The sequence below is a fragment of the Heterodontus francisci genome, chromosome 13, assembly GCF_036365525.1.
Source record: "Heterodontus francisci isolate sHetFra1 chromosome 13, sHetFra1.hap1, whole genome shotgun sequence".
NCBI classification, from domain to species: domain Eukaryota; kingdom Metazoa; phylum Chordata; class Chondrichthyes; order Heterodontiformes; family Heterodontidae; genus Heterodontus; species Heterodontus francisci.
The window spans coordinates 26367798-26386706 of NC_090383.1; the positions used below are offsets into that span (position 1 = coordinate 26367798).

General features: G+C 44.7%; 1 protein-coding gene across 3 annotated transcripts in view; it reads left to right on the plus strand.

Moving 5' to 3' along the window:
- LOC137376296 (cystatin-like) overlaps positions 1-18474 on the plus strand; it is a 38221-nt gene extending 19747 nt beyond the window's left edge. For 2 of the 3 annotated variants that reach the window (XM_068044565.1, XM_068044563.1), the window contains exons 2-4: positions 17350-17521; positions 17884-18006; positions 18130-18474. In XM_068044565.1, coding sequence (XP_067900666.1) covers positions 17350-17521; positions 17884-18006; positions 18130-18219 — 385 coding nt within the window. In that variant the 3' untranslated portion in view covers positions 18220-18474. Of the gene's footprint in view, positions 1-17252; positions 17522-17883; positions 18007-18129 lie in introns of those variants that run through there. The other variant, XM_068044564.1, reaches the window with a different exon arrangement.
- The last annotated feature ends 435 nt before the right edge of the window (positions 18475-18909 follow it).

Consider the following 18909-nt stretch of genomic DNA (forward strand, 5'->3'; position numbering starts at 1 on the left):
GTGTCAGTAAACAGGTGTTCCCTGTTGATAATGTGCTGTTCAGTGTCCAGTGAACTGGCTATGAGCAACCACCACCCATGGGTGTTGACACTTGAGACTTGCTGTACACCCATTGTGCACAGCATGTATTAATTTGATGAGGGTGGGGGTGAGCACGTGCCCATGGAGTTGCACATGAAGGGCTGGATTTTGTGTGACCAGCGGGCGGGAATGTTCGCTTGGAGGAGTAGAGAAGCACGATGCAGCCGTCCAGCATTGTGACGTCACTTCCGGATTTTGTCAGTGCTGGGAAAGCACAATGGCAGCATTGTTGCCGCACCGCAACGGGAACCTATTCTAAATTGCTGAAATACTGATTTAACTGTATTTAAATATCATTAAAAGCGATTTAATGATCAATGAGCAATTCTGTGAACAGCGGGTAGAACTGACGGGCCTCTGAATTCACAGCCATTGAAACCTGGTGGCACAAAGGTGAGAGGGCACATTGACGTGATGGGTAGGCAGCCTGGAGCATTGCTGCATGGGGGATGGGGGATTTGGGGACCATTGTGGGACTGCGTTACTGCAGGCTCTGCAAGGTGGTCGGTCCTGGGTACCAGAGGCTCTGCAAGGAGGTCTAGGGTAATGGAGGCTCTGCAAGGGGGTCCTGGGTACCAGAGGCTCTGCCAGGGTGCCTGGGGTAATGGGGGCCTCTGAGAGTGGGTCTGGGGTAAGGGGGGGTCTGCAAGTGGGTCTGGGGTATTGGGGGCTCTGCGAGGGGGTCGGGGTAATGGGGGCTGTGTAAGGGTATCTGGGGTAATGGGGGCTCTGCAAGGGGGTCTGGGGTATTGGGGGCTCTGCAAGGTGGTCTGGGGCACCAGCTCTCTGTAAAAGCAACTCACCCAGTCTCACTCTGCCGCCTTTTCCCCATAACATTGCAAATTTTTTCTCTTCAGATAATTATCCCATTCCCTTTTGAAGGCCACGATTGAATCTGCCTCCACCACACTCTCAGGCAGTGTATTCCATTTCCTAACCACACACTGTGTGAAAAAGCTTTTCCTCATGTTGTCTTTGGTTCTTTTGCCATTCATCTTAAGTTGGTGTCCTCTGGTTCTTGACCCTTCAACCAAAGGGAACAGTTTCTCTCTATCTGCTCTGCCTAGACCCTTCATGATTTTGAACAACTCTAACAAATCTCTTCAACCATCTCTTCTCTAAGGAGAACAGCCCCAGCTTCTCCAATCTATCCACGCAACTGAAGTCACTTATCCCTGCAATCAATCTCAGAAATCTTTTCTGCACCCTGTCTAATGCCTTCACATTCTTCCTAAAGTGTGTTCTTCCTAAAGAACATTACAGCACAGGAACAGGCCATTTGGCCCTCCAAGCCTGCGCCGATCTTGATGCCTGCCTAAACTAAAACTTTCTGCACTTCCGGGGTCCGTATCCCTCTATTCCCATCTTATTCATGTATTTGTGCTTCCCACAATTGGACACAATACTCCAGTGAAGACAAATCAGTGTTTTACAAAGGTTCATCATAACTTCCTGCTTTTGTACTCTCTGCCTCTATTTATAAAGTTCAGGATCCTGTATGCCTCATTAACCACTTTCTCAACCTGTCCTGCCACCTTCAATGATTTGTTCACATATACCCCCAGGTCCCTCTGCTCTTGCACCCCTTTAGAATTATATCCTTTATTTTGTCTTGCCTCTCCTTGCTTTCCCTACCAAAATGTATCACTTCACACTACTCTGCATTAAATTTAATATGCCACTTGTCTGCCCATTCCACCAGTGTGTATATGTCCTCTTGAAGTCTATCCTTTCCTCCTCATAGTTCATTATGCTTACAAGTTTTGCGTCAGTCGCAAATTTTGAAATTGTGCCCTGACCAAAGTCTAAGTCATTAATATAGATCAAGAAAAGCAGTGGTCCCAATACGCACCTCTGGAGAACTCCACTCTATACCTTCCTCCAGTCTGAAAAATAACTGTTCACCACTATTCTCTGTTTCCTGTCACTCAGCCAACTTCATATCCATGCTGCTAATGTCCCTCTTATGCCATGGGTTTTAACTTTGCTGACAAACCTGTTATGTGGTACTTTATCAAATGTCTTTTGGAAGTCTATGTACACCACATTTTGATATATTTGTACAATATATAAGGGTTATTTATATATATTTACAATGGCCAATTTACCTATCTACCTGCAAGTCTTTGGCTGTGGGAGGAAACCGGAGCACCCGGCGAAAACTGGCTGTGAATCCAGAGGCCCGTCAGTTCTACCCTTATATAAATATTATATATACATAATATATGGGGCGGCACAGTTGTTAGCACCGCAGCCTCACAGCTCCAGCGACCTGGGTTCGATTCTGGGTACTGCCTGTGCAGAGTTTGCAAGTTCAACCTGTGACCGCGTGGGTTTTCGCTGGGTGCTCCGGTTTCCTCCCACAGCCAAAGACTTGCAGGTTGATTAGGTAAATTGGCCATTGTAAATTTCCCCTAGTGTAGATAGGTGGTAGGGAATATGGGATTACTGTAGGGTTAGTATAAATGGGTGGTTGTTGGTCGGCACAGACTCGATGGGCCGAAGGGCCTGTTTCAGTGCTGTATCTCTAAATAAATAAATATGCTAATGTGGTGATGATGTAATGACATCATAACATAAATAAACACTTCCTTGAACTGGCCATGCTTAGTGTCCATCTTGTCTGGTAGTGACACCTAAATATATCACAGAAAACAGTGATGAGGATGAGAAAAAAAGTCTGTCAATATAAGCAGCAAACAGCAGCAGGGACGGCAGTGAAGAAGTTCAGCCAACTTCTGATTACTTACCTGCTTGGATAGCAGAGATTTTGGCTGGTTTGTGTGAAGCCTGAGCCTCAAGCAGTTTCATTGGTTAACTGGAATGCCGCAAGGTCCTAGCGCACATCCGATTCAAAGTGTTCATTTGGGTAAGAGAATATTTTCAACTAGCGACTAGACTGGTTTAGGCATCATTGTTATGGAAAGCAGCAGTAAAAGGCTCACTGGGTAATTGAGAATTTGCAAACAGGACAAAATGGCTGAGCCCATGGGATACATTGGAAGGCAAGGAACATATGAGGGGTCTCGTGAACCATTCAGTTCATATATTGAAAGAATGGACATGTTTTTCAGAGATAATAACATTTTTGAACTCGAAAGTGAAAGTGATGAGGTCAAGACTCAGAATAAGGCAATTATTGAGCACAAGAAAACAATTTTGCTCATGGAAATTGGCCTGGAAGTCTAAGGCACAATGACAAATTTTCCTATTCCCATTAAGGCAAAAGATGTGCCATTCAAAACAATCATCACCAAGTTGGAGCAACATTTCAACCCTAAGTCACTAGAGGTAGTGGAAAGCTACAAATTTGGAACCAGAAATCAGAAAAGTAGTGAAACAGTTGGTAAGTACATTGTGGCACTGAAGAATTTATCACCACATTACAACTTTGGCACATTCTTAGACTGTGCATTATGAGACACATTTGTGCATTGATTGGTGGATGAAAGAATCCAATTGCTCTTTCTATGGACTTGGCATCAAAGAATGCTAGGCAATTTCATCCTATGCCAGTGACTAGTACAGCTTCTGTCCACTGTCAGAAGGCTTTCGCCAAGCCTAAAGTGGACAGACCTAGTCAAAAGAGTGCTGGCAATAGCTGTTTATTGTCTTGTTAGCGATGTAAAGGCAATCACACAGCACAAGCATGTCAGTACAGAAGTAATAAACGCTTTAATTCCCAAAAGAAAGGCCATATTGCAACTGCTTGCCGATTGAAGGCCAATGCAGGAAAGGGAACTAATTCCAGTGGTAATGGAAAGCAGCAATGTCATATCACAAGGATGGAGATCACAATCTTGAAGTGAATCCAGAGTGCCTAAGTGAAAAGGAGCAAGGGCTGTACAAGATTTATGCCACTAGCAATCACTCAAACCACAGAGACCTTTGTACAAAGGTGTTGGTAAATCAACAGCGCATCAACATGTGCATCGATACAGCTGCAGATTGCTGCATTATGAGTAGAGACATGTATGAGAGCAAATTCAGTGACATATCTTGTTGTCTGATTGCTTTAAAAGTAATGTCCCTTTAAGAATTCAGTATGCTAATGAACTAAGTACCAGGATGTAGTCATGTGACTAGAAGCCATAGTCACTTTGCACAGCAACGTCCTGGACAAAGGTTCTGTATGTAGTTTGCTCCGTATTGTCTGTACCAGGTTAGCTGGTAAACCTTCTAGAGATCTTCAATGAACTGGAATCCACGTACCTCATTGTGTTGCTTAAGGTAACACAAAGAAACTCATGACATACCTCTAACTGACAGCACAGTTTGGTTGAAAAGATACTCTGGTACGGTATCAGGAATGTGTGAAAAAATGAATTGCAATGTCCAATATAAGGGCAAGTCCCTCAAGTTACCCACTGTTGTAGATATGTCAACAAACCAATGTTAATGGGCAAAGATGGGCTTTAGTTTTAGTTTTTTTTTTAGTTTTAGAGATACAGCACTGAAACAGGCCCTTCGGCCCACCGAGTCTGTGCCGACCATTAACCACCCATTTTATACAAATCCTACACTAATCCCATATTCCTGTCACATCCCCAACTGTCTCTATCTATTTCCCTACCATCTACCTATACTAGTGACAATTTATAATGGCCAATTAACCTATCAACCTGCAAGTCTTTTGGCATGTGGGAGGAAACCGGAGCACCCGGAGGAAACCCACGCAGACACAGGGAGAACTTGCAAACTCCGCACAGGCAGTACCCAGAATCGAACCCGGGTCCCTGGAGCTGTGAGGCTGCGGTGCTAACCACTGCGCCACTGTGCCGCCCTAAGCTGAGGTTAGATTGGGAGCATGTTTTCCAAGTTGAGATGACCAAGAAGCTTCATCAGCTACTGCAAAGTTACAGGAACATTTTTGAGGATAACTATGAAGGTATAATCGGTAATGAAGATGTATATCTGAATCAAAACAAGTATATTACAAGACTAGGCCGGTTCCTTATGCTCTCAAAACCCAGGTTCAAAAGGAACTAAAGAAGCTAGAGAGGAATGGTGTCCTTGTGAAAACTGATCACAGTGATTGGGCAAACTCAATTGTAGTAGTGCCCAAGTCAGATAAAACCGGGTAAGACTATGCGGGAACTACAAATTCACAATCAACTAAGCTAAGCATTATCTACTACCGACCTCTCAAAATTTGTATGCGTTAATGGGATCTAAGTTATTCATGAAATTGGATTTGTTCTATGCTTATGCACAGCTCAATGTGGATTGAGAGAGTCAGCAGCATCTCACGATAAAGAGACACTTGGGGTTATACTCCTACATGATGCTGCCCTATGGTATGAAGTCTTCTCCAAAAATCTTTCAAGCTACAATGTATAAGATTTTGCAGAGTGCCGCATTGCTTCAGGATGGTGTGTTGATCATGACCGCAATAGAGGAAGATAATCTTCAAGCGTTGGATGAAGTGTTAAAAAGACTCAATGATCACAATATGAAGTTGAAAACGAGCAAGTGTGCTTTTGTGCAATCTGTGTTGGTGTACTTTGGCCTGATAACCAATGAAAAAGGACTACAGCCAGTGAAAGAGAAGATAGAGGCTAAAGTCAATGCCGCAAAGCCAAAAGATGTCTGACCTTAGATCCTTTCGAATCATGTCCAATACTACTTGTGATTTCTGCCTGAGCTTGCATTAGTGTTAGCTCCATTGCATGAGTTATTGAAGAAAGATGTAAAATGGGAATGGTCTGCACAACAAGATGCTTATGATTTGTCCTGGCTCTGTGGAGGTGCAACCTGTCTGGTCTGTACTGGTCCCACCTCCAGCAGAATCAGCACCGAAGTACCAGGAATCTAAAGCCCTCCCTCATGCACATCTCTCCAGCCATGCATTCATCTGCTCTATTCTCCTAATTTTACATTCATTAGCACGATTATTACTTTTGAGGCCCTGCTTTCTAGTCTCCTTCCTAGCTCCCTAAAATCTTCCTACAGGACCTCATCCCTCTTTCTCCCTATGTCATTGGTACTGACATGAACCACGACCTCCACGGAGGTGGAGGGGCGATATGATAGAGATTTACAAAGTTATGAGCGGCATGGACAGAGTGGATAGTCAGAAGCTTTTTCCCCAGGGTGGAAGAGTCAGTTACTAGGGGACATAGGTTTAAGGTGAGAGGGGCAAAGTTTAGAGGGGATGTGCGAGGCAAGTTCTTTACATAGAGGGTGGTGAGTGCCTGGAACTTGCTGCCGGGGGAGGTGGTGGAAGCAGGTACGATAGCGACGTTTAAGAGGCATCTTGACAAATACATAAATAGGATGTGAATAGAGGGATACGGTCCCCGGAAGTGCAGAAGGTTTTAGTTTAGGCAGGCATCAAGATCGGTGCAGACCTGAAGGGCCGAATGGCCTGTTCCTGTGCTGCACTGTTCTTTGTTCTTTGACCGTTGTCTGTTCACCTTCCCCCTCAGAGTGTTCGGCACCATTGACCCTGGCATCAGGGAGGCAATATACTGTCCTATATTCATGTCTGTGGCTATAGAATCTTCCTCCTGGCCTCCCAACTATCTCCCCTCACCCATTTGGCTGACCCAGCCATGTTGCTGTGGACTTGATTCTGGCTGCATTCCCCGAAGAATCATCACTTTCACCGGTATTTGGAACTGAATACTGGTTGGGGAGCAACATGCACTCATGGGACTCCTGCACTACCTACCTGGTCCTCCTTGACTTTCAGCCGGTCACCCATTCCCTCTCTGCCTGAACATCCTTAAGCTGCGGGATGACCGCATCCAGAGATGTGCTATCCACTAAACTCTCATCCTGAAGTATGTACCGCAGTGATGCCAGTTGCTGCTCAAGCTCCGAACCCCAGAGCTCGAGTTCCTCCAGCTGATGACACTTCCTGCACAAGTAATTGTCCAGGACATGAGAAGCATCCTGGAGTTCCCACAGGGCACAGGATATGCACTCCATGAGAATGAGGTGCCCTGCCATATCTCTATTTAATAGACTATTAACTGACTTAACAGAAATAAACTTAAGCCTTAAGTAAATAATGACTCACCAGCTACTCACCAATTAGCTGCATCCCTTGTGCTAACATCACTTTATTTTATAGGGAGGCTAACTTAAATGTTTTTATTTAACTCTTATTATCTCAGATTTTAATTTACTGCAAAATTCGGAACTCTGTAATGTTACTGTCCTTTGTTATTTAATTTTAACTTTATCGCCTAGATCTGATTAATTTATTGAACACTGATTGTAATTATATGATAAATTATCAAATTGTTTTTTATTCTTATTCTAACTAGTTGATCTAGTTTTGCTTTATAGTTGATTAATTTAATTAAATTGAATTAATTAAATTTAAATTAAATAAAAAGTTTCCCAGTATACTCACCCCACATGACGCCTTGTGCTGTGACCTCACTTTGCGATTTTATTTTCCTCCCATTCAGTTCAGACTTACAGCCTGACCTTGCCTTTTGTGCTGCTCTGATTCTCTGCTTTACGTTTTGTGTCTATGTGGCTTTCTATTCCATCATCTTAGTTGTTATTAAATACGGTGAATAGTTGAGTCGCCAACACAGATCCTTGTGGGAAACCACTAATCACATCCTGCCAATTAGAGTATCTACTCATTATCCCTACTCTCTGTCTGCTGCCACTCGGCCAATTTCCTAACTGGGTCAATAATTTGCCTTCAATTCTATGAACTTCAACTTTAGCTAATAATCTCTTATGAGGGCCATTATCGACACTTTCTGGAAGTCCACATACATAACATGTATGGACATTCCCCTATCTGCTACTTTCATCACCTGTTCAAAAACTCAATTGGGGTTCGTTGGGCATGACCTATCCTTTACAAATCTGTGCTTGCTTCCCTTGATCAGCTGAAAATTTTCAAGGTGTTCAGTCACCCTATCTTTAATTTAGACTCCAGCAATTTACCCACAGCAAATACTGGATAACTGATCTATAATTCCCTGGTTTCCCTCTTGTTACCTTTCTTAAATAGCAGAGTGACATGTGCAATTTTCCAATCTAAAGGAACTGTTCCCAAATTGAGATAACTTTGAAAGATTATAGTTAGGGCATTGGCAATGTTCTCATCTACTTCCTTTTAAACCCTCGGATGGAAACCATCTCAACTTGGGGACTTGACACTCTTTGGTGTCATTATTGTAGTATTACTTGTCCCTTTGGTATGTGAACTATTGCAAGATTCACAGGACTACAAGTGATATCCAAAGAAAACGTGGGTTTTATTACAACTTAACTATAACATATATATACAAACAGTTACCATAAGAATATAACATAAGAAATCGAAGCAGGAATAGGCCATTCTGCCCTTCAAACCTGCTCTGCCATTCAATGAGAGCATGGCTGATCTTCTACTTCAACACCAATTTCCTCCATTATCCCTGTGACCCTTGATGTTTTTAATATGTAGAAATCTATCGATCTCAAACTTGAACATACTCAACGACTGAGCCTCCACAGTCCTCTGGGGCAGAGAATTCCAAAGATTCACCACCCTCTGAGTGAAGAAATTCCTCCTCGTCTCAGTCCTAAATGGCACGCCCCTTATTTTGAGACAGTTACTGCACGAGCATACCTACATGTGTCTCACTCTGTTGGGCTCCACCCACAACTAACTGGTTATGTATGACACAACATCATGTCCCCCAGTCACCTTTGCTTACAGGTCTTAACGTGATCTTCTCTTAAGGTGGTCCCTTCTTAAAACCCACAACAATTATTTTCTTCATTACTGTCATTTTGCTTATGTTAATTTTTGAGAGTGCCTACTCTTGGTTCAATATTAGCTTCCTTGGGATTTCTGGCATGCTAACCTTTTCCTCTGCTATAGATACTGTTGCAAAGGACTTATTCATTGTGTCCACCATTTCCTATTTTCATTGACAATATCCCCGTTATTTGTTTTCAAGGCCCCACATGGCTCCTGACTGTCCTCTTTTCCTAACATAATTGTAAAAAAATGTGTGCTGTTTTTGATGTTCCTTGCAAGTTTATTTTCATACTTTTTTTTAGCCCTTACTATCTGTTTTGTCAGCCTTTGCTGTAAGCTTTTTGTTTTAGTTTTGCGTTGTCTCTTACCTCTTTAGCTGTCCTTCTGACTGCGATATTTATCCTTTCTGCCCGATCCTGGTCCCAGCCCGGTTCAGGTAGAGCACGTCCCAATGGTACAGTTCCTTCCTGTCCCAATATTGGTAACGGTGTCCCATGTAACAAAGCCCCTCTTTCCCACCGCACTCCTTCAAACAAAGGTTCACCTCCTTAATGTGCTTATCTCTTTGCCAATTTGCACAAGATTATAACCCTTGACGTCCTGTTCTTTAATCTAGCTCCTAGTTCCTCGTACTCTTTAAACAGGATCTCTTGCCTGCTGTTCTGTATGCTGTTGGTCCCAACATGGATCACAATGACTGGATCCTCCCCCTCCTACTCCAATATCCTTTCATTATTGAATCCCCTACAACTACTACATTATTCTTCCGCTCCTCCCCATTCTTTCTTTGGACAGCTTTCTGCTCCAAGATGCCATGGTCTGCATGCTGGCTGTCCTTCTGACAGTCTTTATCCTTACTCTCACAGGTAGCAAGTACATTGTACCTGTTGGATAGGATCAGCTACTGTGGTTCCTCAGTCTCTATCTCCCCGGGTTCCCCTTACTCTGTACACTATTGGTCACATCAATCACATTCCAAACCTGTACCTCTCCACGAAACGTGACTGCACTCTGGATACTCTTCCCCTTCCCTTATGTGTTGGAGTGTCTCCAACTTACAGTCCAGCTCAATGACTCTGAACCAGAGAGATTCAAGATGGAGACATCTACTGCAGATGTGCCCACCTGGGACAGTTTGGCTGCCACAAACTCCCACATACTGCAGTCCAGACACACAACCTGCTCTCCCATATCGTAGTCTACATTATTTATATTGTTTACATCTAGTTTTTAGCTTGTGGTAAGTTTTTGCTTTTCCTAAACACTAATTTGCACTAAGCGCTGAAAGACTGGAAAAAAATGTAAACCCCTCGTTTTATTAGACTACTATCTAAACTTACTAGAAATAAACTTAAGTTTTGTCCCTGATTTAATCTGTAAAAGAATACACTCACCTCTGAAAGATTGTTACCCTCCGATCTGCTCCTGCTGCAGCAAAGAACAAAGAACAGTACAGCACAGGAACAGGCCCTTCGGCCCTCCAAGCCTGCGCCGATCTTGATGCCTGCCTAAACTAACACCTTCTGCACTTCCGGGGCCCATATCCCTCAATTCCTTTCATATTCATGTATTTGTCAAGATGTCTCTTAAACGTCACTATCGTATCTGCTTCCACCACCTCCCCTGGCAGCAGGTTCCAGGCACTCACCACCCTCTGTGTAAAAGATTTGCCTCGCACATCCCCTCTAAACGTTGCCCCTCGCACCTTAAACCTATGTCCCCTAGTAACTGACTCTTCCACCCTGGGAAAAAGCTTCTGACTATCCACTCTGTCCATGCCGCTCATAACTTTGTAAACCTCTATCATGTCGCCCCTCCACCTCCATCGTTCCAGTGAAAACAATCCGAGTTTTTCCAACCTCTCCTCATAGCTAATGCCTTCCAGACCAGGCAACATCCTGGTAAACCTCCTCTGTACCCTCTCCAAAGCCTCCACGTCCTTCTGATAGTGTGGCGACCAGAATTGCACGCAATATTCTAAGGGTGGCCTAACTAAGGTTCTGTACAGCTGCAACATGACTTGCCAATTTTTATACTCTATGCCCTGACCGATGAAGGCAAGCATGCCGTATGCCTTCTTGACTACCTTATCCACCTGTGGGAGTACTTTGGAATTTCTTTCTCTGTGTTCTGCATTCAGATTGCACTCTAACTTTGAGCTTCTGCAGAACACTCTCCCTGATTCTCTGCCGCTGCTTTTACCTATTGAACTGTCGCACTGTTTTCCCTCAGGGTCACTTTCTTCCCTCTCGTTGACACCCTGCTGCTGCTTTTCCTTGTTGGTCTCTGGCACTGTCTTCCCTCAGGCTTGCTCTGGTTGAACTCATTGAAATGGTTTGCAAATGGCTAAGTTGTTCTTGGTAGCTTGCATTTCGGTCAGAGCCAAGCAGCAGTGCAGGTTGCTTGGCATACTCTGAAATAACTGAATTAGCTGCTGATGCTGATCTACCAAACTGCATGTGTTGGCAGGCCACTTGAAGTCCAAAGCCCTGAGCTCAGTGGCTGAAGAAGCTTTTGAGCTGACCACCTGGTCAGCAGGTTGCTGCTCCACCAATTTAAAGAGTATTTTCTTCTTCTTACTCGTGCACAATGAATCATCAGATGCTCCCTTCTACATTCTGCCCAATTTATGTTTCCATTGGCTATTATCTCTTGCACTCATGTGCATTGTTGAGGTTTAGGATGTTCATGGAGCCTTCTGCTGGTTGTCTGATTGTCCATCACCATATCTGACTGGATGTGTTGGGCTGTGGAACTTTTCTGTCATTTGTTGATTGTCGAACCAGTTAACTCTGCCTTTAACCTGCAGCCTTTGTTGTGCTACCCTGTGTGGTAGCTTTACTAGGTTCTGAAACACATTCTATAGTATAACTAGTTTCGTTCCTGATATGACCTCCTACACTCTGCATCAAACTGGAATTGGTATCTAGGGTTGAAGGTGGACTCAGGAGTGAGAGATGTGCTGGTCTACAAGGCTGCATATTGTGGTCGTATGCAGTTCTTCTGCTGTTGATGGTTCATTGCACATCATCTATGCCCAGTCATGGGCTGTAAGTTCTGCCTTCTGTTTGTTCCAATTAGCACGATGGTCGTGCCATATTAGGGTAGGCGGTGGCGTAGTGGTATTATCACTGGACTAGTAACCCAGAGACCCAGGGTATTCCTCTGGGGACATGGGTTCGAATCCCACCACAGCAGAAGGTGGAATTTGAACTTAATATAAATCTGGAATTAAAAACTGGTCTAATGATGGCCATGAAACCATTGTCGATTGTTGTAAAAACCCATTTGGTTCACTAATGTCCTTTAGGGAAGGAAATCTGCTGTCCTTACCTGGTCTGACCTACATGTGACTCCAGACCCACAGCAATGTGGTTAACTCTTACATGCCCTCTGAAATGGCCTAGCAAGCCACTCAGTTGTACCTAACCGCTATGAAGTCTATAAAAAGGAATGAAACCGGACGGACCACCCGGCATCGACCTAGGCACCGGAAACGACAACGGCAAACCCAGCCCTGTCAACCCTGCAAAGTCCTCCTTACTAACATCTGGGGGCTTGTGCCAAAGTTGGGAGAGCTGTCCCACAGACTAGTCAAGCAACAGCCTGACATAGTCATACTCACGGAATCATACCTTACAGACAATGTCCCAGACACTGCCATCACCATCCCAGGGTACGTCCTGTCCCACCGGCAAGACAGACCCACCAGAGGTGGTGGCACAGTGGTATACAGTAGGGAGGGAGTTGCCCTGGGAGTCCTCAACATCGACTCTGGACCTCATGAAGTCTCATGGCATCAGGTTAAATATGGGCAAGGTAACCTCCTACTGATTACCACCTACTGCCCTCCCTCAGCTGATGACTCAGTACTCCTCCAGGTTGAACACCACTTGGAGGAAGCACTGAGGGTGGCAAGGGCACTAAATGTACTCTGGGTGGGGGACTTCAATGTCCATCACCATGAGTGGCTCGGTAGCACCACTACTGACCGAGCTGGCCGAGTCCTAAAGGACATAGCTGCTAGACTGGGTCTGCGGCAGGTGGTGGGGGAACCAACATGAGGGAAGAACATACTCAACCTCATCCTCACCAATCTGCCTGCCGCGGATGCATCTGTCCATGACAGTACTGGTAGGAGTGACCACCGCACAGTCCTTGTGGAGACGAAGTCCCGCCTTCACATTGAGGATACCGCCCATCGTGTTGTGTGGCACTATCACCGTGCTGAATGGGATAGATTTCGAACGGATCGAGCAATGCAAAACTGGGCATCCATGAGGCGCTGTGGGCCATCAGCAGCAGCAGAATTGTACTCAACCACAATCTGTAACCTCATGGCCCGGCATATCCCCCACTCTACCATTACCATCAAGCCAGGAGACCAACCCTAGTTCAATGAAGAGTGCAGAAGGGCATGCCAGGAGCAGCATCAGGCATACCTCAAAATGAGGTGTCAACCTGGTGAAGCTACAACCCAGGACTACTTGCATGCCAAACTGCGTAAGCAGCATGCTATAGACAGAGCTAAGTGATCCCATAACCAACGGATCAGATCTAAGCTCTGCAGTCCTGTCACATCCAGCCGTGAATGGTGGTGGACAATTAAACAACTAACTGGAGGAGGTGGCTCCACAAATATCCCCATCCTCAATGATGGGGGAGCCCAGCACATCAGTGCGAAAGATAAGGCAGAAGCATTTGCAACAATCTTCAGCCAGAAGTGCCGAGTTGATGATCCATCTTGGCCTCCTCCTGAAGTCCCCAGCATCACAGATGCCAAACTTCAGCCAATTCGATTCACTCCACGTGATATCAAGAAACGAATGAAGGCACCGGATACTGCAAAGGCTATGGGCCCTGACAATATTCCGGCAATAGTACTGAAGACCTGTGCTCCAGAACTTGCCGCACCCCCAGCCAAGTTCTTCCAGTACAGCTACAGCACTGGCATCTACCCTGCAATGTGGAAAATTGCCCAGGTATGTCCTGTACACAAAAAGCAGGACAAATCCAACCCGGCCAACTACCGCCCCATCAGTCTACTCTCAATCATCAGTAAAGTGATGGAAGGTGTCAACAGTGCCATCAAGCGGCACTTGCTTAGCAACAACCTGCTCAGTGATGCTCAGTTTGGGTTCCGCCAGGGCCGCTCAGCTCCTGACCTCATTACAGCCTTGGTTCAAACATGGACAAAAGAGCTGAACTCAAGAGGTGAGGTGAGAGTGACTGCCCTTGACATCAAGGCAGCATTTGACCGAGTATGGCATCAAGGAGCCCGAGCAAAACTGAGGTCAATGGGAATAAGGGGGAAAACCCTCCGCTGGCTGGAGTCATACCTAGCGCAAAGGAAGATGGTTGTGGTTGTTGGAGGTCAATCATCTGAGCTCCAGGACATCACTGCAGGAGTACCTCAAGGTAGTGTCCTAGGCCCAACCATCTTCAGCTGCTTCTTCAATGACCTTCCTTCAACCATAAGGTCAGAAGTGGAGATGTTTGCTGATGATTGCACAATGTTCAGCACCATTCGCAACTCCTCAGATACTGAAATAAAAGCAAAATACTGCGGATGCTGGAAATCTGAAACAAAAACAAGAAATGCTGGAATCAGTCAGCAGGTCTGGCAGCATCTGTGGAAAGAGAAGCAGAGTTAAAGTTTCGGGTCAGTGACCCTTCTTCGGAACTCACTGACCCGAAACGTTAACTCTGCTTCTCTTTCCACAGATGCTGCCAGACCTGCTGAGTGAATCCAGCATTTCTTGTTTTTGTTCCTCAGATACTGAAGCAGTCTGTGCAGAAATGCAGCAAGACCTGGACAATATCCAGGCTTGGGCTGATAAGTGGCAAGTAACATTCGTGCCACACAAGTGCCAGGCAATGACCATCTCCAACAAAAGAGAATCTAACCATCTCCCCTTGACATTCAACGGCATTACCATCGCTGAATCCCCCACTATCAACATCCTCGGGGCTACTATTGACCGAAAACTGAACTGGAGTAGCCATGTAAATACCGTGGCGACAAGAGCAGGTCAGAGGCTAGGAATCCTGAGGCGAGTAACTCACCTCCTAACTCCCCAAAGCCTGTCCACAGTCTACAAGGCACAAGTCAGGAGTGTGATGGAATACTCTCCACTTGCCTGGATGGGTGCAGCTCCAACTACACTCAAGAAGCTCGACACCATCCAGGACAAAGCGGCCCACTTGATTGGCACCCATCTACAAACATTCACTCCCTCCACCACCGACGCACAGTGGCAGCAGTGTGTACCATCTACAAGATGCACTGCAGCAATGCACCAAGGCTCCTTCGACAGCACCTTCCAAACCAGCGACCTCTACCAACTAGAAGGACAAGGGCAGCAAATACATGGGAACACCACCACCTGCAAGTTCCCCTCCAAGTCACACACCACCCTGACTTGGAACTATATCGCCGTTCCTTCACTGTCGCTGGGTCAAAATCCTGGAACTCCCTTCCCAACAGCACTGTAGGTGTACCTACCCCACATGGACTGCAGCGGTTCAAGAAGGCAGCTCACCACCACCTTCTCAAGGGCAATTAGGGATGGGCAATAAATGCTGGCCTGGCCAGTGACGCCCACATCCCGTGAATGAATTAAAAAAAACACAATAGAGGATGTCCTCACAGTGGAGACAAGACTTTGCCTTCACAAGGACTATGTGGTGGGCACTTGAAACATTCCTATCGTGGACAGTCATGACTGTTACAGATAGGCTGGTGAGGATGAGATTAAGTTTGTTACTTGTTTATGTTATTTTGCCCACCACCTGATGGAGACCTGTTGCGTTCTTCAGGACTCAGACCATTTGGCCAGTGGTGGTACTACCTAGCCACTTGGAGGACATTGAAGTTCCCACCCAGAGTGTGTTCTGTGCTCTAGCTTCTCTCAGAGCTTCCTCCAAGTGATGAGCAACTTGAAAGAGTGTTGATTTGTCAACTGAGGGGTGGTAGCTGGAGATCAGTAACAAACCTCCTTGACCTGGTTTGAACTGAAGCCATGAGATTTCATGAAGTCCAGAATCAATGTTGAGAACTCCCAAGGCTACTGCCAGTGGACTGCTTATCACTATAGCCCCAGTTCCTCACAAGGGTGGTGATGGAGCAGTCTGAGATGTTGACATAATTATAATTCTATTAGTAAGACTAGGCTTAGTGCAGTTTGCTGCTGATAGACTGGTCTGATATTCTTCTTATTGAACTTCTATACAACCAAGCAGCTTGTTTAGGGCACTTCAGAGGGAATTAAATGTGGGACTATGTAGTGTGGAACAGGAGTTACATGGAGGTAAGACCAGGTAGGAGTTGCAGGCTTCTGATATCAGTGAATCAGTTGGGAGTCAATAACAAACAGGAAGCTTTCATGGTTATATTCCTGGTTCTAGCCTAGAAATAAGCAGATTGTGGAATTCACCACCTCCAGGTTGCTAGTGGACTACCATAACCGGTTAGTTATTAGCTAAAAAACAAAGAACAGTACAGCACAAGAACAGGCTATTCGGCCCTCCAAGCCTGCGCCGATCTTGATGCCTGCCTAAACTAACACCTTCTGCACTTCCGGGGCCCATATCCCTCAATTCCCTTCCTATTCATATATTTGTCAAGATGTCTCTTAAACGTCGCGATCGTATCTGCTTCCACCATCTCCCCTGGCAGCAGGTTCCAGGCACTCACCACCCTCTGTGTAAAGGATTTGCCTCGCACATCCCCTCTAAACGTTGCCCCTCGCACCTTAAACCTATGTCCCCTAGTAACTGACTCTTCCACCCTGGGAAAAAGCTTCTGACTATCCATTCTGTCCATGCCGCTCATAACTTTGTAAACCTCTATCATGTCGCCCCTCCACTTCCATCGTTCCAGTGAAAACAATCCGAGTTTTTCCAACCTCTCCTCATAGCTAATGCCCGCCAGACCAGGCAACATCCTGGTAAACCTCCTCTGTACCCTCTCCAAAGCCTCCACATCCTTCTGGTAGTGTGGTGACCAGAATTGCACGCAATATTCTAAGTGTGGCCTAACTAAGGTTCTGTACAGCTGCAACATGACTTGCCAATTTTTATACTCTATGCCCCGACCGATGAAGGCAAGCATGGTTGTGAGTGATGTCGGATGCACATCTGATAAAGGAGTCATGAGTAATTTGCTTTTACATTTGTTCCAAGATAAAAACACATAAAACACTCCTGTTTACTTTCGAAAGTCATTTAGTTTGTTTGAATCCTGAGAATTAGTTCAACAAATATTAAGATTCAAAAACTGTAATTTAGATCTGATGACATAACAGCTTCAGTATGCAGTTTCATACCTTATCTGTTTTGGTCAATCTGTGGTTACAAATTGTTTAACAGAAAAAGGTCACATTGTCACACCCTTGACTGCAGATACTATAAAAAAGTCAACTTATGCTCACTCACGTTTTGTCGATGCATTGAGGGAGAGAGAGAGAGATCATGGCTGGCTGGCAGTGTCTTTTTGCTATTTTCTCCATTGCTCTTATTTCAGTCTCTGCTTTCCCCCCTCACAGTGTCAAGGAAAGTCAGCAAATTGCTCCAAGCAGCGGTGACATACCTTTAGTTCTGAAGGTTGATGCAAATGACAAGGGATTCCAAGCTATCGCACAACTTGCTCTGCAAGAATTCAGCCACAACAGTGGCTACATCTACCAGGTCATCCAGTTTCTGACTGCCAAAGTACAGGTAACATTCACAACACTTCTTTACAATGACAAATAAGAGGTGTATTCTGTCTTTAAGGGACACTGCTAATGTGATTGGCTTTAATAAATTTGGAATTAGAGTGCATTGATGATGCAAATGCAAACACAGTGATGTCATCACAACACTCACCTCAGCTGCAATTCTGTTACTTTAATTTAAATATCGACTTAAAATTTAAGCTGACAGTTGCGTAATGGGCTTAGTACATTATTCTTTCGCCTCTGAAACCTGGGTTAGAGCCTAGAGCAAACAGATGTGATGAACATTCTGCCATCAATAAAGGGTAAAAGCAACACTGGAAACAGGAATATGAAAAATAAATGTTCTTTGCTCCTACACAGATGTTTGAAGGATCCATGTACATTTTCGATGTTCTCCTGGGGAAAACTGGTTGCCAGGTCACCAAAAATGGGCAACAAGCGGAAAACTGCCAAGTAATTCAGGTTCCTACAGGACAATCAATGGTATGTATAACACTGTGAGAAAACAAGTGTATTCTGTCCAGTTCTCTTTTAAACTGTATTAGATAAATGAAGTATTCTCGTGTTAAATATATCTTGTTCTTATGTGTATTATTTCCCTCCTAGACATACCTGTGCCACTTTATCGTTTGGAAAGACCCTTCATCTGAAAACCAAAAGGTTTTATCGAATGACTGCCAAAAACTTAATCTGTAACGCCTCCAGTCTGAAATTCTACAATGAGAAAAGTACCTGAGTCAATTTCTAATGATTTTCCTGTACCTGCATTAATAACAGTGCAGTTGCTTTTACTCTGATTGTTGCAATGACAGACCATAAATTATATAATCAATGTGAATTGTTACAAGTGTAAGATCAGTGACTTGATGCTCTAGTCAATCACAAATAACTGAGAGCTGTAAAGTGTCAATTCATTGCTTGGACATGAGCAGTACTTGGTAATAAAATCTTGTGTAATCCTCAAACCAGTTCCAGTGTACAGTGATTTCTGATAAACTTGACTCTTCACTCTTTATCCTTTTGTTCATGGGATATCCTTACCTGCCCTTACCCTGTAACTCCATTCCGACAGATATTTGTCCAATTTTTTGAATAGATTAATCTACAAGTGCTAACTATCTTTCACAGATAGCTCCACAACACATATTCTGTAGGGTGAAACATTTCTCCTAATTTCTCCTGCTGGATCAGTCTGGCAACCTTTGTATTAGTGTCTTCTAGTCCTGCTATCACAATTCCAGTTAAATAACTGATAACATTAAATTTTATGGATGGGAGCAGGAAGGTATCAAGGGATATAGACAGACTATGTGAGTGGGCAAAATGATGGGAGGTGGAAAGGAATGTGGGTAAGTGTGAGGCCATTCATTTTGTATCTGAGAAAGA